The sequence below is a fragment of the Aulostomus chinensis genome, chromosome 16, assembly GCF_037954235.1.
Source record: "Aulostomus chinensis isolate RoL2024-O1b breed Wild chromosome 16, RoL_Achi_v1.0, whole genome shotgun sequence".
NCBI lineage: Eukaryota > Metazoa > Chordata > Actinopteri > Syngnathiformes > Aulostomidae > Aulostomus > Aulostomus chinensis.
The window spans coordinates 23,638,190-23,664,302 of record NC_141335.1 but is presented as its reverse complement, the minus strand read 5'-3'; the positions used below and the strand labels follow the sequence as shown (position 1 = coordinate 23,664,302).

At 42.6% G+C, this 26,113-nt stretch overlaps 1 protein-coding gene across 1 annotated transcript in view; it reads left to right on the top strand.

The window, feature by feature from the left end:
- The window catches only part of plpp4 (phospholipid phosphatase 4), a 44,727-nt gene that overhangs the window by 9,244 nt on the left and 9,370 nt on the right, over window positions 1-26,113 (top strand). Inside the window, exons 2-5 of the mRNA XM_086180329.1 lie at window positions 14,083-14,191; window positions 19,878-19,968; window positions 24,161-24,224; window positions 24,379-24,503. Coding sequence (XP_086036455.1) covers window positions 14,083-14,191; window positions 19,878-19,968; window positions 24,161-24,224; window positions 24,379-24,503 — 389 coding nt within the window. The remainder of the gene's footprint in view (window positions 1-14,082; window positions 14,192-19,877; window positions 19,969-24,160; window positions 24,225-24,378; window positions 24,504-26,113) is intronic.

The window sequence follows — 26,113 nt, the reverse complement described above, 5'->3', positions numbered from 1 at the left end:
CCTAATTTATCTGATTTCTTCCTTAGCCTTTAGTGCACAAGGTGGACGTCACAGTTCGGCGTAATACTTTATATCATACAGTACATGATGACTGGGCCACTGATGTTCTGCCTTGAGAAAACAAACCAGACAAGAAGGGAGACTGAGACGGGGCTGACTGTGCTGCTGTTTGGTCTCCTGGTGGTTTGCAGCAGGAGTGTGAGGTAGTACTGATGCTGCAACATACAGTAACCTCCTCTAGCAGTGTGATATCACACACGGGTACCAAACATCAACACCTTTATGCAGTTCACTCTACCTCATTCCATCTTCTCTGTTTGTGAGGATGTTCAACTCCACCAAGAATTTTGCCAGTTCACTAAAACAGTACAAATTCCCATCAAACTTGGTAAAGAGGTGGAGTCTCAGCCCAGGAAGAACGTCTTCAGTTCTAGGGCAGATAAGTCATGTGACAGACTGTTGCGCGTGGACTCCACACGGTCAGGTCTTTTCCAAACTTCACGTGTTTGATGAGAGCCATCAGCAAGCTGAATTTAAGCCATAATAGCACCACCCTGTGCTCATAGGAAGTGGCCCTCGTGTTACAACAAAATTACAGTGTTGTCTTCACACAGTGGGATATTTGGCCTTTATGGGTCTTCAGCTCCACAGATATCGTAATGTACTGTAGATATGTAAGAGAGATAGATATACATTGGATGATAGAATCTTTGTTCGTGGGCAAAGTATTATGGCGAACCTCAACATGAAGACCGCCATCAGGTAACTTTCTGTATACGTCAGCGATGTGCTGTGTTTTATTTATTAATTTTTTTTCTGGTGTTCTTTGGGAAGCGGTGCAGACGGTCACACTGAACCAGACAGCAGCCACTCAGGACTCATAAACCCTCACACACACTTTCACCCCCCCCCCCCCCAGGTAAAAATCAATGACAAGCTGATCTTGAATTTAAAATCTTGGGAACTGACTGCCTTGAATAAGATGAGTAAATTCTACTGTTAGGCTAAAGTAGCAGAAGTAGTATTCGCAGTTGTTGCTTACATTTAGAAGACACTAAGAGGATCTTACATGTGTGCTCCTCTTATCTAACATTCTACACTTCACCTGGACCAGCTGTCACAGACTCACCCGGGAGCAGCTCCGCTAATATCAGTTTACAGGCATTCTAATTAATAAAAATGGGGTCACAGTCGGGGTTTAAACTTGAATGAAAAAGACACTTCATGTAAGTTATTAATTTGGGAAAATACTCTGTCTTTGGTTGCCGTCAGAGGAAATACAAGTGGGGCGGGCGGCACCTGCATGGTTGAGGAGGTTTCTGGGGGCTGAGTGCCACTCTGCTTTTGTCAGCATCAACTTCATCCAAAATAGACCACTTGGAAGAAAACCTAACGCTGTTAATCTGAACATGCAGATTTGAGAAACTTTAAAAAGGGGAAAGAATGTAATTATCTCGCAGGGAAGGCAAACAAATCCGTCCTCTACTCCTGAAACATCAATATTCTCAAGAAATAAGAAGGAAACAGATGATTTTTTTTTTAAGGAAAAGTCCAAATGCTAATAATAAAACCTCATACACCTCATCAGAATGAATACGGCCGAGAGGAAACAAATACAAATCAGGAGGGGAAGTCGATAAAAAAGGAGTCAAAAGTCAAATACTCACAAAAAGGCCTGAGGCGAGGACTGCAACCGCAGATAACACTGGTTTGATTGAGTTGTCGTTTTAACCCCTCACAGCAAATATAAGGGAATGTAATAACAGTGTAGTGTAGCATGACTTGGAGTGAGAGTGTGTGTGTGTGTGTGTGTGTGTGCGCCTGTGAGTGTGAGAAGCTTGGCCTCTAGTGCTGCTAACGGCTAACCTCAATGCTCTGTGGATGCTGTTAAAGGATGTGTAAGTTCAAAGGAGCAAATCTGGATTTTCTGCGGCGCTGCTCTTGACCGGGTTGTTTGGACGGTGAGGTCACCCTCACACAAGACTTCGTCAACGCCGTATAAGTTTAAAATAAATGCACACACACACACACACACACACACACACACACAGAGCTGAGCATTGAATTGCTAGGTGTTTGAGAAGTCCTTCATCTGTGACCATGAGTTTCATTTTTTTTTTTGGTGCAACCTATAAACCATCAGTGACTTTGAATAATCATTTCAATAATCTTGGGATTTGACCATAACAGTTTTTGGGTGTTCAAATATTTTCAAGGTCAGGTGATAACTGATTTGTGTGTGTACATTCACTCAGTGGTTTAGTAAAGGTCACAGTATGATTATAAAACGCTTGAGGTGAAGTGCGGCCGCAATTCCGTCCTGAATCTAAATGAGGTGCAAATACCAGCACAAATAAGGAATAATCCAGCGAGTGGGCTCGTCTCGAGTGAAGGGTTTGACGATTCGCTGGTTTTGTTGACAGTCACTGTCTTTCCTCGCTTGACAGTTTCCTTCCAAATACGCCCGTTACCAACATTCCAAAACTCATGACCTCAGTCTGTGCAGAGAACCACCATGTACTTGAGGTAGTGACGGAGAGGTGGTTTCCCAAAGTCCTTCAGGACCTCTGGTGGTCCTGCCTCTTGAAAAATCTCAAACAGCATCCCAGGGAAGACAGGACAGAGGATCTTAACTGCTCAGAGATGAGAGGTCGCGGCTACAGCTTCACATTGAGGTGTCCCTAAGATGGACCGGCACCGAAACATTTACCTGCTGAGCAAACCGCCATAGAAATACACTTTTCCTGCGTTTAAGCCAGAGACAGTTTGGATTAATGACCAACATTACCAGTGGTGGAGGAAGTATTCAGATCCTTTACATAAGTAAAAGCTCTTACTCAGTGATGTAAAAATACTCCAGTAAAAACTGCATGGAAAAAAAAAACCCCTCAATGAATTCATAAGCATGAGAGAGGAAATGCAGTCAATATATCAAATTAAAAGCACTGGTTTGGTCCTTCTTACTGGTTTATCTTTTGTATCCGTGAAGCGTGTTATAACTGAGTCCTATGAAAGTTTGCAATGCGGTCTAAGCTGGATCCAGATTAGTTTCTGTTTCTAACTTTCTGTGGCAGATATATTGGATTATTGATTTTTACAAAATGTCTTGATGCCTTTTGTGCACTATGACATTTTGTTGCTTAAAGCAGTGAGGGGTTGTTGAACAGTGGTGTGAGGATTCAGCCATTTGCCCCTAGCGACTGACCGCATCATGAAATATGACATCAGTAGATTGTTCAAACTGAAGCATCAGTGTGCTAGCAGCATGTTCCAGTTGTAGGAACCCCTTTATGAACAGTTCATTATGTAAGTTTCATGCTGGAAGCTGCTGCTATTTGGTTGAACACGTGAAGGTGAGAGAAGAAGATGAGTTCCATCATTGGCTGTCTGCTCGGCTCCATCATGCTGCTGATGTGCCGGCGATGCGGCGTAGAATACGACCACATCCGCATCCTCGTGCCTGGAACGCGACCCCATCTGTATCATTCTGATCGTTACTTTTACTTTCGTTTCCGGTAGACCAGGCGCAGGAAGCGCTGCATCGCACAGTTTAAAACAAAGACACTTTTGCTCGTTGCAGACAAACAAAACAGTGTGTGTTTATTCTGAAAAGTGCAGAGAAGTGCAATAAGATCTCAACTGGCCACTTGGAATAAATAAAGCGATACACTCTCAGGCCAGGTTACTGTACATCCGAGGGTGATAGCTTCCTCTATTCAAAAGCATTCCACAAAGTTCCGCAAATCTGATAAGCCCACTCTGACAGACTGTGAAAAGTCAATGCATTCACTTAGCAAGCTGAGTGAATAGAAGCATTGGGGGCTTATGGAGCATTTACAAAGCCTGCTGGCAAATCATCTGTGCATAGCGACCTGGCTGCTTTCTTTTTTGCTGTGGGCTGAAAACATCCCCCCACCCGCATCTCTGTGCCTGCCGCCACCACCATGCTTCTTTGATTCCCCGATTCCTCTGTGTCCCTCTGACATCTCCTGCCAGCTTCACACCACCGCATTTCATAATGCCTGTCTCGAATGCAGGTCTCTTACCTTTCTGAAAGTGTCTCTAGGGTGTCTATCGTGACCAGAGAACTGTAGTCTGACGACACCAAACCCTGGTATTCTTCTCCCCCCTGCCCCTTTAATGCACCTTTGTGAAAAAATAATTCGTATAAAACTGGAAAGAAACCCTGCACCTCTCCTCTACAAACCCCTCCTGTGAAAAGCAAATGACGGCATTTTTTTTCCAGTATCAACCCACCAGCCTCCATCACCATCAGCTTGAGAAAGGATATCTCCAGGGAAGCAAGAGCAAGCTGAGTGTCACTCAGCATCTATGCTGCTAACCTCGCGTCTCCCCTGCCTGTGACAGGACCGGCGCTGTACATTCCTGACACGTTCATTTAAAGCTTCAGCTGCAACACACACACACACACACACACACACACACACACACACACACACACACACACACACACACACACACACCCTTGCACTTATATCTTTGTGAGAGCCTTTGTTGACGTAATGCATTCCATTGCCCCTTACCCTAACAGTAACCACAGCTAAACCCACAAGCGGAACCCTGACCTTAACAAACCCATATCCTCATTAAAACCCTGACCTCGGAACCGCTCCAGTAAATCTGTGGTCCTCACTATGTCGCAAGTTCAATAAAACACACACACACACACACACACACACACACACACACACACACAGATGCACTGGCAGGATTCTAAGTAACAGACTACAGCATCAAGAAGACTCTAGGAAAAGTACATTGTAACATAACGTTTTAATATGATTCATGTTGCAGTTGCTGTATCTACTGGAATGTATTTAAACTCTAGAGCACGGCTCAAGACTGACTCAGCCCTGCCTCTCATAACTTTAGCCTTGAAACCTGTTGGCGTAATCAGCCTCGCCCCCAGGTTTGATATGTAATCGTTCTACACATTTCTCTGTTGTCTGGTTCTTGCAAAAAAGATTCAGCTTTACATGTTGTCATTTCAAGTATTTGGTATGTTGTTACTTCCAGTCTTCAAAAGCAGAGTCATCCCCAAGATACTTTATAATAAACACCCCACAGTAGTTGTCAGTGCAGCCATGGTGGGTTCATAATGAATCACATAAGGTGGCATGATTACATCAGGAATATATCATCAGTGTGTCAGTGTGCTCCTCTCTCCCTCTCCACTCTGACCCGTCCCTAATCGAGTTGCAGCAGCAGCTGCGGCAGCGCTTTATTAAATCACAGTTACATGTTTGTCTGTATCTGAATCCCGTTGCGCCGATGGAATTAGATCTGAATTTGACGGAGCAGCAAACAGGATTCGGTGTGGAGGGAGAAATGGTAATTTTTTAGCAAAACGTGTTCTTAACTTGCTACTTGCAGCCTTGCAGAGTTGAAGTTGTGGATTTGTGATAAACCGAGGCTCAGCTGCTGTGGTGCTCACCCACCAATTACCGCAAACGTTTCTTCTCTTTTGTTGGTCGTAACAGTGTGGCAGATTCACAGTTCTTGTCAGGAGTACCGCATTTGCGTTTATCGTATCTTTTTAAAACTGGACAAACGTGTTCATGATCCACTTCAATACTTTCATATCTGTAGAACTAAATGGAATCCACATTACAGTCACCAGGCAGGGAATGTTGACTTTGTAGGGACATGGAAGTGTTTGGAAACACTGTGTGAGAAGATCCAGAACACAGAAGAACTGCAAGTGGATTCTGAAGAGAGTTCAGACCATTCCCATTCCATACCCTGTGTTTTGTTGATATGCACCATATCTTGTCAGAAATGAACTCAGTGTACATCACAAGGACAGATCTTTGACCAGGATGTGAAATAGATCAATTTATAGTACTTTGGATTCCATGATCTCCAGGTTTATAGGAGTATAAAAGTGATCCCATACTACAGCTGGATATCGTCATGTTTGCGTCGTATCTTTTCTCTCTTTCTCAGTGTAAATTTTACAAACAGCAACGGTATTTTGGGGAACACAACATTTCAAAATCTTACAATATTGTAAAGTTGCTCTCCATGATTTGTTTAGGACAGGTACACTCACCTGTTGCTCTGCTACAATGCCTACAGCTGAGTGACAGTGAGCACCTGACAGAAGCATGCGATCAATTAATTCAACAATGTGTGTGTGTGTGTGTGGGGGGGGGGGGGGTAGAGTTCTGTGTGTAATGTTGACAAGTAGTATTTTGCTAAACACTGTGTTGGAAAATGTATGACAGTTTGTGAATCATTAGGTGTCATAGTCCACTAACTATGTATTATTTTATCATGATTATTTGTCTGTCTAAGTAATTGTTTAAAAAAAAACTGTACAGAAGTACCGACATCCATCAGGTGTACAGTGCATGACGGGCATCGCGCCTTGTCTCGTCCTGCCTGTTTGACACCTCATGCAAATGAAAACATTCATAAATGCTGAATATGTGAGTCCAAAACACTTTCAAAACTGAACAATTGCTACAGAGCTCTTAAAAACAGACAAGTAAATAATGAATTGAAATAAATTGAAAAGACTGAAAGCTCTTTGATAAAGTACATTGATGTGTGCTGGAGACACACCACCGCAGGGTGAACACGCAGGCGTCATTAATAGCATTAATTATGTACCTGTTCCATTTAGCTGGAAGGCTGTTGTGTAGTAAATACTGGCTCGCTGGAACCGTCGTCACACACCGAAGAGAATGAATCCATCATTTATGTCCTCTGCTGACAGGTTACAGTGGCTGCTGCGAAAAAGAGCCAAAAAGTGTGAATGTCTGAACATTTTTTTTTGAGACAGTCTTGAAGTCGGTGATTTTCATTTCGACCTGGTGGCGACAGTAAACCCTGCCAGGCCTCTGCACAGACAGTCTGGGGCTTGTTGAATTGTTCTCTAACCAGTATGTTGCTGATTTGGCCACTCCAGAACAATCTGTCTTCGACAGGACCAAACTGGGCCAGGAATCAGACCAGGCAGCAGAGTCTGCTGCACCTCTTCAAACCTCTCCTAAAATATCCACCCCAACCATCATTTCTGCCCATATTTCGAGGGTATTGTTGGATATAAATCTCACGCTAACCACGCTTTCATCATCTACCACCAACCGCTAACTGCACTGAACAGCTCAGTTATCTGCGTTTGACGGTGTGTTACAGAGGGATTGGAATTCACCAGTGGCACTGAATTTTCCCACTGGGCTCAATATCACCTCTGATCCAGAGAGCTTGTAAATCTCACATTTCAGCAGCTTTGCCTCATGATTAAATGGCTGGAGTGATCGTAGGGGCGACATCAGGCTGAGAAAAAGGCAGCGATAATTGACCACCTCTGCTCGAGTGGGAAAAAGTGATTTCAGAATCTGATGTAGCAGATGGCCAGCTCCAGTTTTTTTTTTTTTTTTGCCCTCAGTCCCTTCATGACACACACACACACACACACACACACACACACACACACACACACACACACTGGTAGCCCACAATGCCTTCATCATTTTGTATTTGTACCTGGATTGCAGCCCAAAATGTGGCAGTGAGACAAAATGAACAAACCACTAAGGAAGGGCGAGATCTGCCCTGAGCTAATGATAGGACCTGCGAGCTCCTGCGACTGTAGATAAACGCTGTCTGACTGCAGTTTAATGAGACATTTTGGCCCTGAATATAGTCAATATTGACTGAAACGTTCAGCTCGTGTTTGGATTTACAGTATCTGTGATATAGGCTGCAGGGACGCCCAGGCCAATGCAGACTTTAGAGAAAATAGCAGCTTGCTTTGCGACTGAATTGGTCCACTTTTCTGTGCCCTACTTGCTTGGCAGTATCTCTAACTAATTACAGAGGAATTTCTGAAGTTTTGTACTTGTTGTCATGGCATTGCAGCTGAAGATATGTATTCCTGAGGCCACAGATTCTACCCACAGTGCATTGTAAATCAGGGCTTTAAAATGAGCCGCTCATATTGTTCTGGATGCTGTTGTGAGCTAAATCTCCAAAGTGTTTCAGTGTTTGTGTGTATGTGTGTGTGTGTGTGTGCATGTTGGGGGGGCAATTCTGTTTTGTTTCCTCTGCTCTGTCTGTGCTTGTCTGATGTTTGATTGTGTCAGTAGCAGAGATGTAACTGATGACAAACGGGCCAGATTGCAGAACATCAATGAAGAAAAAGCGGGAGGATCTAAAATGATGAACGTTTATGGGTAACAAAAGGTCAGATGGAAAGATTTAAAGCGGGCTGAACCAAAATGTGATTGGAAATTACTGGCATCCACTGGGCATAATATCTTTATAATTAAACTGCTGAAAAATGTAGCAACCTCCACCAGCAGCCTCTCAGGGGTTTTAGAGAACTTCACACATACACCTTGAGATTTAAGTTTCCAGATAATCTAGAGTGAAGCCATTATGCATTTTGTCAATAAAATCTCCAAAGCAGAAGTTGGTAAACAGAAGTAGGTGCTGGGTTTGCTGAGGTAAAGGGATTTCTCTGCCTCTGGTTCATGGGGCTCATGTCGTCTGGTCACAGCTTGTGTCAGAACGTCGAGGGCTTCAGTGGAGCTCTAATAAGTGTCTGCCTTAATAGAAAAACAAGTTCAACTTTTTCTTACTTTCTCCTTTTCTTTACACCACATTCATGGTCATTCAAGGCCAAAATCCTGTCAGGGTGATAGTGAAGGAAATATACAAACAAAAGCGAGCAAGCCTGTGAAGAATCCAGGCCACTGTATCCAAGGAGGCTTGGATCGGGGGTAACTGATCTCTGACAGATTTATTCCTGTCTGCGCGGCTCCTGTGGTTCTGACTGACTGGAGACGAGTCAGTTACATCTCTCCATACGTGTCTGGACCACCTGAGAAACCGCAGCCCTGCGTTTTTCCCTTTTCCACGCAATGAGAGAAACAGTTCCACTCGAAAGACGACACAGCAGTGAGGAATGCAGGCACACATAAATGTATTTATCACTGACGTTAAGCCTTAGAACAAATGCATGGCGCAGCACAGGAGAGCCTCAGCAGTACCTGACACTCCTCTGAGGATTGCAATTTTGGACAGGGAGGAGTGAAGGATGCTCTGTTCAGTCGAGGAGACGGAGGAGGAGGAGGAGGAGGAGGAGGAGGAGGAGGCACGGAGACCTCTACGGTGCTGTTCCTTCACGACCCATCCCATTTGTGAAAGCGAATACTCTGAACTTTGTGCTCAAGTGACCCCGAAGACTCTTGTGACTATCACCATTCATGAGCCAAGAGGTACTCACGGTCGTGCTTTGATGAACATTTTTAAGTCCTGAATAAAAAAAGGCTGGAGGGAAATGGTCAGACATTCTTTTTAACAGTTTTTAAGCCTGCTTGAAGAGCCTTTTTTGTTAAAAAAAAAGGGTAAATGCACAAACCCCCTTTTTCTGTGACATAATGGCTGTGTAGCCGACTGCCGATGTTTTCACAGGCAGGTATTCCTAAACTCCATCTTCTTCCCCGGCCAGCATGCAACATGTCCAGCAGCAGCCGGCTGGAATGGCCAATTAAAACTTGCCAGTTTAGGACAAATCCAATCTGGGGGCGTTAGGGGGCCGTGGGGGGCACGACCTGCTGTTGGACAACTCAATTTAGGATGTAAAAACAACCCAGTTCCACATTCAGAGCTTGTCACAAAGAGTCTGTCTCAGAGGCACACACACACGCACACACACATCCTTGTACTTATATCTTTGTACGGACTTTCATTGACGCAATGCATTCCCTAGCCCCTCATCCTAAACCCAACCATCTCAACTAACCTTGACCCTAAACCTAACCGAAACCTGATTCTAACCTTGACCCTAAAACCAAGCCTTAACCTTCAAACAGCCCTTTGAGGATGTGAGGACCGACTAAAATGCCCTCACTTCCCAAAAATGTCCTCGCTCTGTTGGTTAAATGCATATTCTAGTCCTTAATATGTAGCAAGTACAAGAACACACACACACACACACTGTGGGCGTCACAAGAATATTATCTGAAAAGACGACACGCTCCACTGCTCTCTTATCCTGATGGCAACAAATAAAACCAGTAAAACAGAAAAAACTTCTTTTACTATTTCTTTTTTATTTAGATTTTATTCAACTTGGCAAAAACCCCCTTTTTTTTTTTTTTTGCATTTATTATATGAGTTAAAATTTATACAACGTAGTAAAATCAGACTGGCATTATGAAGATAAAGGATATTATCAGCCAACCTCTTCATGTTGTGAGTCACTGATGCCTCCAGGACGCTGCTATCCTGAACCTCTGAGGACAACTCGCCTTCACTCCAAATCTTTAATTCCATCTCCTATCAGGTTGCTAAACTCAGACGGTGGTCATTCCAATCACATGATAAATCATGTCTATTTATTAATAGAGATTTTTTTTATTTTATTGCTATTCATTATTATATCTTATTAAACTAATCTGCTGTTCTTCACCCTCCTCTGTTTGCCTGTTTTCACTGCTACTCGTCACACACAAAACTGAGACTATTTCCTCAAGACTTCCCTGTGTCACGGTGATGAAAATATGTATTCGAGTTTATTCACTCCTATCCGTGTGACGGAAACATGCTCCACCTTCAATGACGGAGCCTCCAATCGAGAGGAAACCCCAAACCTGTCGTGTGGTTCCCAGTCTTATTGTGAACATGTCAGCCCTGCCTGAGTTTGTTTCTACAAAGACGCACAATCCATTTTCACCCTCCAACCTTTTTATCTCTTCTGGAATCAGCGTGGTTACAATTATTCCCCAGCATGATCTTTCAGGGGTGTGGAGGTGTGGGGGTGCGGGGAGGCGTGCTGTGTATGTCATTAGCCATTCCTGCTCCGTCATTAGCGTTCCTATTTTGATCCACACTGTCCTTCCTCCTCCTTCACACGGGGAGTCTTCTGTTTCTGCTTCCTCCTGCTTTCTTTTCAGCCCGTAAATTAACTATAAATTAATGTCCACAAAGGCTGCTCTCTGTGGGGTTGGACTCAAGGATGGGAGTTGTATTAGATTTTTGGAGCCTTGAATCTTTAAAGTATGTTTATTGAATGATTATTTAATAAAGTTGGCTGGAAAAGAGAAAATGAAGCAAAATTTTCAATTCGAAACTCGAGCCAAGGGGAAACCTTTGAGGGTATTATTGCATTGTTGAGGGATGTTTGCTACAGATTCTTCAAGAGAAGGAGGGGATATTACTTTAAAAAAAAAATCATCCCCAGTAAAAAAAGATGCTGGAAAAAGACTTTTTAATGCAGAGCCATAGCAGAAATCAAGATTTTATTGCCATCCACGGCTGTATCGTTTCATAATTTCTTTTCTTAGCTCGACCTCTTCTCTCTTTTTTTTATAGAGGATCTTAAAACCTACAGTAACTCTGTTCTTTTAAATAATGCTCAGCATGTTTCTGCTCCTACTGCCGCAGTTTTATTCATTTCATTCCATGAATGCAAAGAAGATGAAATTCTGTCGGTGCGCTACCTTGGGGGGGGTGTGTGTGAGTGTGTGTGTGCCTGTGCGTGTGTATGTGACTCAAAGTCATTAAGATGATTGGCATTTGATGCAAGATAAGCTTTGCGGAGTGACAGGTGAGACCACCGCAGTTAATGTCTTGTGTGTGTGTGTGTGTGTGTGTTTGTAAGGGATGGGGAGAGGTTAGGCTGGGGGTCTGCTTTGAATGACTGATCTGTCTATGCTTCATATCTCCACGTTTAATCCCTCCAGAGGAAAAACATGATTCCCTGTCACTGACATCAGAAGAAAAGACCTAGAGAGAGGACGTGAAGTGTGTGTGTGTGTGTGTGTGTGTGTGTGTGTGTGTGTACAGTGTAACTGATTGTGGACCATGCACTGAATGTTGCTGAGGTGAATATAAATACAAAATTTGAGAGGTCATAAAAAAAAAAGAAAATGATGACAAACTTTTATCAGCAGAAGGAGGTATAGATTTTCCCAGCGCATTATAAACTGCATGTCTTTAAAAACCGATTAATAATAAATTGTACATCATAGACTTTCCTGTAGCTTTAGAGGAATGAAAGATCGTGAAATATTCATCGGTCTCGTGTAGGAACGCTTTTCAGAGGCATGCGTGTGCCTTTCCACAGTGAGGCTACCTCTGTACATGGATGATGGATATTCACATGTCTGCAGGCCAGCGAGCTGCTCTACAGGAACAGATCGGTGATAAATGCCTTGCTGAAGGGCATGTAGTCGCGTGGGAGCCCATTACTCAGTAACTGGTCCATAGTGACTGAATCATTTCATCTGGAGTGTAAACGTATGGACCCAAGAGTCATGATTCTTTTATGCTGCCACGTTAAATGATTTTGTGTATATTTATTTGCTGTATTGAGCCATACGCTCTCTATATGCTGGATTAATTTATCGACTGTAAATCAGTGATTTATGGAACACAGTCACATCTCTGTTCCTTTTATCTAACTGAAGCTAGTCAAGTTTACTCCAGCAGTAGGCTAACTACCTCGTTCATTAGTCCCAACGTATCACCACCTTAAGTCACACTTTTTTTTTTTTTTAATATATAGATATTTTGGTTATATTTAATATTTTTAGCCATTTGTCTTTCAACTTCTCCCCAAGGTCCAAACCAAAGTTGTATCTGGTTAGTTTTGGTTCAACATTTTATTAGTACACTACAAATTCACGTAACTTACGTGGGCTACATGTTCTACAGGAGCTGTGACGACTCACTCATATTATTATAATGGCATTAATACCAGCAGCACGAAGTGCAACACCAAACAATGAATGAGCCTGTTAGGTGTGAATTTCCCTCAGCCATAAAAATTGCATCCACGAATACCTTTTCCCTCCTCTTGTTCTTCTCTTGGTTTTCATGACCACAAACCGCCGACTTCCTGTAAATGTTCCAAAAGCTTGACCCATCCCAATAAATGCTTCCACACACAGTTCAGTCTGATCTGGACCGGGTCGGACCAGACCTCGGCTGTTTGGTCTGGGTAGTGGTCCAGGTGAAAATTCATAACTGCAGTTTTGAATTGGGTCCAACTATAAAAGGTGCCTGCCTTGGGTAGGCGTGAAGGGGCCTTTACTTCAATCTCACAGAAATACATGAAATGACCACCACCTCCTGACGGCGTCGGTATGACCTGGTAACACGACGTGGGTTTGGATTCCAACCTAAGTTTGGACTTTTTGTGCCCCTTGGTATATTTTCTGTTTTATTTTGGAAATCAGCTTCTTCTCGGCTCTCATGATGTGCAACCTGTCCTTGAGTGTCTCTGTTCTATTTCAGGTTCGTGCTTTCTTTCTGTAGTCACAGCCTCATCAGTTTTGCTGTTTTTGGTCTGTTCCCCGTCCCCGAGTCCCTGTTTGGTCTGTCTGGCTTGTTAAATAAATAGTTTCTGAGTTCCTGCCCGCTGACTTCAGCACTTGGGTCCAACTGCCTTCACTTAGTGTAACTGGTGTTATCTATTTCAGTCACTTTAAGCTTAAGGTATTCTTGCAATCACAAATCTACGGAGGACAGTCAAAGAAAGAGCCAGAAAGACTCACAACCAACCCAATGGATGGATCATGAAGAAGTTGTTTGATTAACTCTACTCACATTCGTACGCTGCTCCGTCAGTATATCCGCACCGACGTAGCTGTATAGAGCACTGTAGTTTCTAACAATGTGTTTCTCCTGTGAGTTTTGGATACATTGATATCACAATGACCTCGGGAATATCTTGCTGCCAGCTGCAGGGCTAATCCTATTCAACTGTTTGAGAGTGCGGTGGCACGAAGCCTTGTACGAGATGACGGTGTACAAGGTCATGTGTGACAGGGAGAGGTTAGTAAAGACAGGAGCATGCTAATTAGTTCCCAGTCAAAAAGTATAAGACAGCAGAGTTCCTTAGCATTCACAGATGGAGTCATGATCTCACCTTCTTTTCTGCATGAAAAAAACCTATAGGTCCTTGTTCCTGTCGTTGCCCTGCAATGACAGAAGCGAATGCACGATCAAATACGGTGCAAGTTCTGTGACGTCTGTGTGACTAGGCTCGATAAACGTCTTTATATGAATGTAAGATGACGAGTCTGTTTGCTCTTTGCACAGATTTACTGAATTCCTGGAGCCCTTTGAACGAGTGATTCAACCTGAGGAGCTTTGGCTCTACAAGAATCCTCTCGTTGAGTCAGACCACATTCCCAAGAGGGTCATGTTCGTAAGTATCTGCTTTCTAATTCTTCACTCCTCTCTTAAAAAAACTTGTAACGTCTAAATTCTTGGTCTTATTGCTGTCTACCTTATACCATTCGCTGTATAATTCTTAAAAAATGTATTTACTGTTGATGCTAGGCCTTCTGATCGATGTCAAAGGGTCTGAGAACTGATGCGACTATCATGCAGGCTATGCAGGATTAAGATCATGGTGACTCCTGTACACCAGAAGCGTTACGTCCTCAGCTTTTCCACCTGTCCACACGTCCCAGTCTTGTCGAGGTGATATGTCAGGAACGTCTTGGGGGGAACTGCTTCAATGTGTGACAAAACAGTCCACTGCAACTTATGGATGAACAGAAATATTTTAGTGTTCCAAGCTCACAGTCATTGTCACATCTATGATGGAATCACTCCAAATTTTCCACAACCATTCACTTGGACTCAAGGATGAACTGCAGAGACTTCTAGTTCTATCTAGGTCGTGCTATAGAGAAGAAAAAAAAACAAAACTGTGTAACTGAACAATTCATTTGCTATTCCTGAACTGTATCTTCCACTCTCATCTGTTTTTAACAAAATCTTCTGTAATCTGTATTTGTCATGCTTCTATTTTTTAACCTAACCTGCGAATGCTACTCTGTCTGAGTCAGGTCTCCCTCGAAAAAGAGATTTTAATCTCGAGGGACTCCCTGGTTAAATAAAGGCTAAATAAATGAAAGAGTAAAGAAGCTCTTGGTAAACACAGATAGACGTGAGTGTCTGTGCTGATTTTATTCTTAGTGCGCCTTTCAGCAACAATAAGTTTAAAAAAAAAAACATTAGACGACTCTAATATTGCTGCAAAACATTTATTGTTTTCACTCTGGGATGTCAGACACTAGATGGTCCCATTTTCAAAGGTAATTAAGGTAAGCTATTATAACAACAAGGGAAACAGAATTACTGAATGGCAACACATCCTGGAACAAATAACCAGACCTTATAATGACATGAAATGGTTGCAAAACAAATGTAAAAAGGATAATTTACTCTTTTCAAAGAAGTAGGTCAACGGCATGGAAATATAGCTGTTCTATTTTTTGCAACGAGTTAGATGAAAACAGTCGTAGAACTCTAATATAGTGCCCGAAGGTGATGAGCCTAGCTAGCTTAGCATGGAGACAGGAAGTAGGGTGGTACAGCTAGCTATGTTCAAAGCTCAAAATACAGCTAGCAGCAGCACAGGAGCCTCAATAATTAACATGACGAAAAACAGGAATTTGGAATTCAACAGGGAATTATTGGTAATATTCCACAACATATTATGTAGGCTGATAAAAGATTTACAGAACTCTCATGTCAGTGCAGTACGAATGCTGCGAGTGCCAGAGGGTGATGAGCCCACTTGGCGTAGCATGAAGACAGGAATCAGGCTGACTCAGCTAGCTATGCTCAATGCTAAAAGTACAGCTAGCAGCACTTGGGTCTCTCTAAGATGAGTGCAGGCAGGTCAACACCAGGTACGTGATCATATGTCAACTACATCAATCCATGGATGTTACACAATACATCCACTCGAACAGCCGGTGACGCACAAACTCCCACTTTTGCCTGACTGCCTACCACTTTACATTCACTTCCTCTTCAATCAAGAGGTGAAAATAACATCATAATTTTAAAGTTTTTTTTTATAGATTTGGACAAACTCACACATGCCTCCCCCTAAAAACTTTTGCCTCCCACCTATTTGTTTCTCACTATTGTTGCTACCATGATCTCTTGTGGCGCTGCTCCATTATACAAATACGGAGGAAATAAATGCAAAGTACGGGCAGAAGGCCCAGTCCGTGTCCGAATCTAATGTTGAGCATAAATGAGCTTTAAGTGGGCATGGAACGATCTGACATATGGATGCATAAAAACAACAACAACAACAAAACACGGTTAAAAAAAAATAACATAATGGACAACAACAGCTCTGCACCTTAAAATGGAAATATGTTCTGAATTAAACCCTTTAAATAGGTTTCCCATGCTGGCAGAAACAGTTGGTATGGTGATTACGGTCCCTAGGCTTGACATAGACATATTTTACATCAAGGATGTGCTCGAGCCCCCAATTTTTTTTTTGCATTGTTATGTGGGGTGCCAAATCTGTCATTTATTTTCTGAATTAGCCGGATTTTACAGAGTTCTCCGATAGGTTGATGGTGATATTGTGAAGTAGCTGTTCATTATTAAATATCAAAACAGCTAATCAGACAAAATGTGCTCCTTCGGCTTACCCTCTATGCAAAATGCCAGTGTTTAACTGACTGACACGCCACTCCATTGTTTACTCCTCCACGCGCATCACTCATTTCATTACATTCAGAAACAGCTGCACTTACTGTCAATCACTCGGTGACAGAAATAGTCACAGCCAAACTTCAGCATATTTTATCTGTAAAGTCAATGTGAGCAGTTGTGAGATGCTGTAAGTCACGGGCTCAATTAGTGCCACATTTTTTTCTTTTTTTTTGCAGCAGATGTGCCTGACCAACATTATAGGTCTAAAACGTTATTAGAGTACGATTTACGGGATAACCATGTTTGATTTATTGGCAGAAAAGGACATAAATAAAAGTTACCATGAATGTATAATCACCTGAGATTTTTTTTTTTTTTCTTCATTGTAGAATGAGCAGGTTCTCTTCCACCGAGCCTGACACATCGCATGACCTCAACACTGCACATTACCCTGGGCTGCGTTTCTCCAACATGTCTAAAAGAAAAACGTGGACTCCAAATACTCCAAAATATATCAGAAATAAATGCTGGAAGTCCACAGTAGACCTTTGCACACGCTTGGGAAATGAGTTGGTTGCAAACTGCACCTTCACCACCAGATGCCACTAAAATCTACAAACAGGTCCTTTAAATTAAATGATTGAATTAAATTATTATAGACACTTAAAAGTGCATTAGCTAGAGAAAGCTTCTATCAATCACACAGTACACACACCCAAGTGTACTACAGTGTAGTACATCAGTGCAGTACATCAAGCTAAAAGCAGTAGATGAACTCTTGAGTTCGTCTACACTCTTTTATGATTATTTTCCAACGTAACAAATGTTGACAGGTTATATTAACTTCACTGTCTACGGATCTTTGCTGCAGGCAGGCCACTAAATAATGAGTGGGAGAGGTCCTCATCAACATGTCTCCCAGGGCAAATAACCCCAGCACTGACACCCAGCAGTCAGGCATTTTCAGTGTCACTGCTCTGACAGCGGCCCTGAAGGTGAAGGTCTCTGGAGTCACTCTGATTCAGTCATTATCCAATAAGAAGGAGCCTCAATGTTCCTGCCACCGCCAAACCTCCTGATCACCCTGGCAAAAAAGTCATTTTCCTGGCATGAGTGAGCCAGGGCTTTTAGCTTGCTGGCATTGGCATGTTCGCCTCGTGTCTGGATGCGTTTCCCTCCATCAAAGTCATGCAGAGGATGAGTCCACTCTGTACAATGACAATAAAGACTCTCTGCTAATTCCCACCTCACTCTTCCCACTTATCAGCATGAAAAACATGAGGAATTCAACTGTTACTGACGGTTATTTTAATTGAAGCTCCTATTAGAGCTGCAGACGGGAGCGCAGTCCAACAGATACGATTGTTTAATGAAATTAACAAAGACACTTACTTTGCTCTTTCACCCACAGGAATTTTCATCACAGCTCTTCTTATATTCATGGATATGATATGATATGATATGATGGGACCTCTTGAAGAATAATGTGTCTAGTAATACTGACAGTTACGTTTCTGAGGACTTATTCAGTAGTTACAGTGAGGAACATGCTGTGGGAGTGTATGAAACCTCCTCCTGTCAGTAAAGCCAAACAATGGCTGGGATGCAATGTAGAAATACTTAACACATACCATCATCAATACACTCAAATCTTATAAACGCGTTTCCAATTCGTACCCCTTTCCCCATCTACATTTGACTCCTCACGTCTTTGACAACTTTTCTATCCTCTCAGGATTTCTACTGTCTAATTTTAGCTTTGGAAGAGCTGCTGTAAGTGAAATACTATTAAGTAAGCAGGCGTAACTAAAGCCTTCCAAATCCCCCGTGATGAGCAAAATGGCACCGCTCTCAGTGTCTAAAAAGGGCACTGATACAGTTTCAGGAAATGTGATGATGACTTCTGCGCCTAAGCTGCCACACATGTTACCTGTAAACCATTCAAAAGTACAGAAAACAAATGTCATGTTTTCTTGCGTCTCTCTTGCTGTACAGCCCATCCCATCAGTGCTTTACTCAGGTTTCATGGCCACAGTACGACCAGTAAGACACCAGTTAGTCAAATGAAGTAGCATCCTCCTCGAGGATGTGTTGTACTGTCATTTTAGTCACACAGTGATGGAACCAGGCTCTCTTATGTTCTTTAGCGTCACTGAAGTGACAATAATGACACTCTTGAGTGTAATATTGAAGTCATGAAACAGCGATCAACAAAATAAATGATATTAACCAGCCTGTTTTATCATGGAGCAATACGTTCTAAATATAAAACAGTTTTTACGAGCGATGTTCTCCTGGGAAATTAGTCTGATTAATACCTGGAAAACAAACAGTCACATCAGCAGCAGCTTCCTACTGTACAAGCCACGACTCCAGTGAGGAAGTAGGTTGATTCGAGGACGTCATCACGTCCCAGTTCACCCAGTGTTAGCGTGCCCCTCAACGGGATAACCTGCACATACAGGACCACAAAACTCAGTCATGTGATGTACCTGCCCACAAATGTAACGATTCATCCTTGAACCTCTCATGCATTTTTAAAAACCAGTAGCAAAGTGTCACAGCTGATGCTTCATCACGTAATTTATCGAATCCACTCGATAAAGAACAGGTTTTGTTTCTCCCACAAATCAAGTTATTTCTACATGAGAAAGACAAATCAAAAATCGAATCCCACTAGAAACAATTCAAATCTGCCAGCAAGGCAAAAAACAGTGAGTTCCAACCAGTGGCGGAGTGATATTCACAGTGATGTGGCTTTTTCTAGGTGTGCTGTTACGAGAATTTCAAAACGCTCCAAGAGCCTGTTTGACCTTGGTTGAACTTGATGTATGACTGACGTTTTTAACTCCAGCACACGTCCGTATTCATGTCATGCTGGCAGAAATAAGCCGTGACTCTTGTATAATTAAACTTGCTCTGTAAATCCAAGTGCAAGTTTGTATGCAACTACGCCGAAGGGAAGTGAAATATTCGCTTGTAATCAGAGGAGATTCAAGCTGGCTGAGTTATACACAGGCTGGGTAATTCCTTGTGTGTTGTAATGATTGAATTAAAACCTATCCTTTGTTTTCTCCAAACTCTGGTGCTCAAGGCAAAGAAAATACGATATAATAATAATTTAATTGAATTGATGGTCAGATTCTGAGCCGTGATTAATCACCTTGTTGTGGAAGAGGCTCAGATCTCTGAGATGAGGGGCAGGATTCTTCTGTGTGAAGGCTGCTGCGCGATAAAAACACTTGTTTGGCCTCTCTGTTTGACTTGTTAATGCTAACTCTGAATAATGGATAGATTCCAGTCGTCCCCTCAGGCAGAACTTATTTTACCATTAAAGAAACTAAAGAGACCCTGTAGAATGCTGCAGCCCCGGTGCCAATAACGGAACTCTATTTGTGTTGATTTTTTTTTTTTCACAGGCGATTTCATTCCTTACCCCCCTGGCGGTGATATTTGTGGTGAAGATAATTCAGAGGACGGACAAGACGGAGATCAAAGAGGCGTGTTTAGGTACGTGACGTCAATCATATGTCATATATTTGTTGTTCGTGGTCACAGTCCTCTTCCCCCTGAGGCTGAACGCCAGCAAGGATCTTAAGGTTTCACACACATCCAGTTAAAGAGACAGCGCAAGTACAGAGGAAAGCCTGTAATTCTGACAAATGACTGCAGGTTCTCTTACAGTTTTGGGCTGTGTGTGCAGCTTCTCTCTACTTATTTGTTTTTCATCCTGAATGAAAAATCTCATGGCAGAAAAGTGTGTATCTCCACATTCTGGCTCAGGCCTCCCCGGAGGTCTTCATAGTCTGATGGTGGAATAAAACAGAATTTATATAAATGAAATGGTATAAATTAAGGTGAAAGAGGGACCCCAGAGAGAAAACTATAATTGTTTTGAGGCTATGGTATATGACATGTTCCCTCGATTTACTTATGTATTTTTTTGGTAAGATCTTGTGACCAGGCTGCACGGTGGTGCAGTGGTCAGCACTGTGGCCTCACAGCAAGAAGGTTCCGGGTTTGAGTCCCGGCTCGGGCGCGGGATCTTTCTGTGTGGAGTTTGCATGTTCTCCCTGTTCCTGCGTGGGTTCTCTCCGGTACTCCTGCTTCCTCCCACCGTCCAAAGACATGCAATTTGGGGACGAGGCTGATTGATACTCTAAATTGACTGTGACACTGTGAGTGTGAATGGTTGTTCGTCTCTGTATGTTGGCCCTGCGATGGCATGGCATCGATGGATCTTGCGACCATGAACTCATCACACTGAGGGAACACATTATGCCTCTTGGCCTCAAAATAACTAAATTGAGGGAATGACTTATATCTTCTGGACTCAAAATAATTAATATTTGAGTTATACTCTGGGTCCTTCAAGTACTTCAATTCTCTCTATGCTCTCCAAAAGAGAGAAGTAATCTCTTTCAGGCCACTGCTCCATGAATCCATGTTTATTGTCTGATATCTATCACATCACCTCTGTATTTTCTTCTGCAAAAAGAACAAAATGTTCCCTTTGTGGAGCTGTTTAATAACCCATTATAATCTATTAACGGTGGCATCTTGACGGCGCAACTGTCTCTCAGTCAGGATATAATGGGGCCATTTTGAAAGTTTGATTACATTCTGCACAAGACGACACTCCGAGAGGAACTCAGTTCCAGAACCGATTATTGAAATTGGTCACAAAGCATGAAACAACATTCGCCGTCATAATGTGACTGATGTGAAGGTGGAAATATTACATCAAGGTAAAAATGATCCACCAAGTGAGACAATCAGAGAATAATTGTCTCGGCAAATTGAGTCTAATGTGTCAAAATTTTTGTGGCCCAGGATGATCATTACACTACTGAGTGCTGGGCTGTTTTATTACTGAACATAAAACTTTAACTTTGATAAAGACTAAGTCATAAAGCACACATTTTTCTTTTTAGTGAGTTTAAAATCAATCAGATTCTCAACAGCAAATCTGCAACAAATTGCCCAAGAGAAGGAGACGTGGCCGCAGCTACGTAAAGGTTACATTACGATTATTTTCTGAAATCTTTTGCTGGTAAATCCTTCATCTTCATTCAAGCCATCTGAAGCATTCTGTGAGATGAAGTGCTTTTACACAAGTTTGACCAGATAAATGCAAACTAGCTCATTTTGTGACAACTGAGAAAGACATGGACTCTCGCCATTGCTGCTGTCAGCTTTAGGCGAACGCGGATTAGGATCATAGTTAAATGACCTTCAGCAAACCGGACTACAAATGACAGAACGCAGCTGGAGCAGAACTCAAGTACTCATTGGGAGGGAGAACTGACAAAGGAAACGCGTAGCAGTTTAACAACCCATCAGAGGTCAAGTGCAACATGTCTCATTTTGGACTTTCATCTGCAGTGTTTGCCCAAATTAACAAGCTGTTAAATAACAGTGACACTGCGCTCCTCCGGGCAGCTCAGGAGGATAGCACACCGAGCTGTGCAGTAGTGATGGGTGAATTCAATTGGCCTGCAGACATTTGGGATTAATCAATGAGGCCTTGCTCTCTGGCTAATGATGTGCCCCAGTGGTTTGCTTGATAGCTAATTAAGTTAATGTACAGTTCCAGTGGAATGTCTACCTGTCACAGCCGTCCTCCTGTTTCCCATTACTGAGGCTGATCTGAAGCAGTAATGGCTGCACAGTCAGATTAGGTCGTATGTTTTCGCCTCTTCTACTAAAGAGAGACTTTTAAGACTTTTTGTCTTCCTGACTCACAAATGTGAGCCGTGAAAGAACAGCCCTGCACTCACGGGCACACTTTGGAAGATTGTGTCACCTCAAAACAACAACGACAAGCATTTGTACCCATTTACACATTTGTTCAGGTATAAAATGTTCCAATACTATTTTTTTTTCCTTCCCAAAATTAATTCTGATAACTGAACTTAACGTATTTAATGCTAGTCAGAAATAGCTGGGCTAAGAGAGGAATCGCAGGATCCCATTTCAGGGATGATAAAGTATGAGAGAGCGATCCTTAATTTTTGAGCAGTATCTGAGGCCTTTCTGGTACTGGAAGAACTCTGCTCAATATAAATCTGATCACAACGTCCCATTGTGTTCTGTTTCGCTGTGCTGATTCCTCATTGGAATATAAACATACTCATAAAGGCTCAGGGTAGATTGAGAACAAATACGATGTACGAAATATGAAGAGATGTGAGCCACATAGACCTGGAGGATCTTCACTCGTTGGCAGAGTGAAATGTTTCCTGGTTTCATACTTGTCTATGAGGTCAATGAGTCGTTTTCGTATATATTGGCACCATGTGACTGAAGTGCATTTGGAGTGTCCAGGGGTCTGGGGATGCTAATGCTTTCATTTTATGTAATGGGCAGGGAATGAAGTCAGTTCTATGTATAGAATTAAAATGAATAACTTGATGGTTGAGGTTCCAGGGGGATAATTGAATGTTCTGCCAGATTAGTTTCCAATTTTTGATTTGGAGCTATACGGGCAGAGGTCCGCCTTCCACAGTCAGTCAGTTGATAGGGGATTACTAGAGGCCTTATGTAAGTGAACCACACTGTTGAGTCAAGTCTAGCGGGGTCACTCAGGGCGGAATGACGTGGACGTGTAGAGAGAGGTGTATGTTGTGAGGCCCGCCGTACAGGCTGGCATCGCTGTGCAGAGCTGGAGACTGAAGAGAGAAATTAAACAGGTAGATTGAAAGGTTTCTGGATGACTTGAAATGCTTGTAGGACCATCAATGTCACTGAGAGTGTTACTGCTCTGTTGAGGGAATGAAGTTGGACGGACTCCCAATCGGAGGTTATTGTTTTGAAAAATGGGAGAGTGACGATCCCAGTTGGACAGCGCTCTCGGGCAAAATGCCAGGTGGAGATGAATTCAGTAAGTACTGAGCCAAAGTGTTTGACTGCAACCAGTACCTCAGTCTTTTGAAGAAGGAGCTCCGCGGTCTCTAGCAGTGGCCCAAAAGACACCAACATTTAACTCATAAAGTTTCCTGACAAATTTAGAGCACTTGATTAAAGGTAAATTTATTTGAGGATAACATCTTTAGGGGAGTAGTCATTGTGTTAGCGTTGGGGGTATAATTCCCAAACTGGAGGACCCACAATCACGTCGGGGGGTACGTCGAAGAATCTGTAGAAGTCTCTCAAAATCCTCCACAACAGCAGCAATTACAAAACAATCTTCAGCTGATGTCTCACTAAAGTCTTTCCAATGTAGAGTAAAAGAAAACAAAATCACGAGATAGCCTGTTAAAAGCATGCAGTTTTGCGACTGTACTCTATGTTTCAATAGCACATGCATCAGTGATTATTTAGAGGTACAGATGTCTTCAATACAGCTGTTTACCTCTTCAAGATAACAAAAAGTGACGCAGAAATACAGGTAAAAATGATCTGGAACATCAATGTGGGCAAAATCCTGCTCCTCGTGATTTAGATGTGAGGTGTGTCGTCAGTTAGGTGGTGATGTTTCCAAAAAATGGAGAACAACAGTGTGTGGTTGCTGGTAAAGCTGCAAGGGAAATTACCGGGTAAAGGGTTTGTTTGGTGTTAATGTCAGAAGAGCAGGCGAACCTCCAGACAGCACTGATGGTTCCCACTACAGGCATGAAACTCATTTACTCAGTGTGATTACAAGTTTCATAAATCGCTGTAAGATTCATATTTGACTGTGTTTGCAATGTTTCCGCTGCAGCAGTGTCCCTGGCGCTCGCCCTGAATGGCGTCTTCACAAACACTATCAAGTTGATTGTCGGCAGGTACGTTTAACCCACTCAAACATTTCAACGCACTCTGCCAGTCATCATGAGGAGTCATTTTCCAGCTTTTAAAGACTAAACTTACAGGGAGAAGAACTGAAACCGAAAGAACTTTTTCTTTGTAAGTCAGATTGTGGTTTTGTCCGGTTTCCAGACCCAGGCCCGATTACTTCCAGCGTTGTTTCCCAGACGGACAAGTGAATGCAAAGATGCTGTGCACCGGGGAGCCGGATCTGGTGTCTGAGGGACGCAAGAGCTTCCCCAGCAGTCACTCCTCATGTGAGTATCCGTCAGGCACCAGTGCAGGCACAACACTGCCAGCAGTTCCCGACAATATCAGGCAGTTGGCTCAGATAGGCAACACTTCACCAAATCTCTGCGCTGACCGGGTGCAGGCATCGTCTTCACACTTCAAAGTGAAAATCTTGTCGCTGTCATTCCTCTTCTTTTGCTCGACAGCGGTTGGCATCCTGATTATTGACAACACGCAACGAAGGGAGGTCACTTACGTACTGATCGATACAGATCAATTTGGGCTTTCTGAAGTCATACATTTATACCTATTTCTTGGCACAATTCCTCAATGTCATATTTCAATCATTGTGCCCTTCACAGTAGCACAGAGCGTGACCAGCTGGTGCATTCAGTTGGACTGACTGGCTTGCACTTACATATGCAGTACCTTGCTCATTCACAGTTGCGCCAAAAGAGAGATGTTATTAATTCATTTCTTGTAGCTCAAATCAAAGTGTTTATGAAATATAGAGCATACATCTGGATAAAGAATACGTGGATTTTATTGGACGACGTGCCTGAGAGTTTTTAAATGAACATTTTTGAGCACTTTAGTTGTTTGGTTTTTTTTTTTCCTGTCGCTGTTGTAAGCTGACAGTCGCCATTCACTCCAAGCCAAATATATACATGGCTGGCACTTCCTGCCTTCTGAGGTCACAGTAGAGAGATGCAGGAGGGAAAAAAAATCTATCTCTGAGCTTGAGACACCTATTACTGAGAATGTAAAAGGCAAAAATACACTTTTGGCAGAAGTATGTCTTTAACTTTCCCAATCTGACAACACTTGTCACAGCTTGTCATGTGGCTTGTAGCATATTCAGTCGTCCTCACATGGCGCCTGAGTGTTAAATCAGCTGCTTCACCCTCCTCCCTGCTGTGTTACCTACACAGACAAACGTGGGACACTTTTTAGCTGTAAAGCTTTCCAAGCTGTTTTTCCCTTCAGTCGTGCATTAAATAATTCAGGTGTTTTCCTGTTGTCCAGCAGATGAATGTTAAGTGGTCTGCATGGACTTTTTGCTGTGGGCCATGCAGATTTAGAGGTGTTGAATGCACATTACATGGCACACCAGGCTCGGAGGCTCCAGCCTGCTGCTATCTTTTGAGCAAAATGAAAAATATGCATCTTCTAGATAGCAGGGCTCCAACTGTGGCCAGCTTGATATTTATGTTGTTTGCATTTATTCAAATTCCTTATTACATTTCTGCGCTTGAGTCACATTCACTGCAAGTAATGATACAAAATTCACAAGTACTGGAGGAATGTGTAAATATGTAAATGTCTGCACCAGAAGCATTTATCTGTCAAATATGGAACTCGTATATTTTAATATCATGCATCAATTAAACTGCGAATGTAACATGCTAATTCAGGAACATGTTTTAATGAGAGGTGGAGGGGTTGTTTGTACGTTGTCAAGTGGTATGTGAATGCAGCTAATTGCCACACTAACGTGACAGTGACTTCTAGAACCTCTATAAAGTGCAACAAATCACACGATACCATCTTTGGGTGTGCCAGCATTACGGCGGTGTGCTTCGTAAGCCATGTGACTTAGTAGAAGGTTTATCGTACTCTAAAGATGTCTGTAATT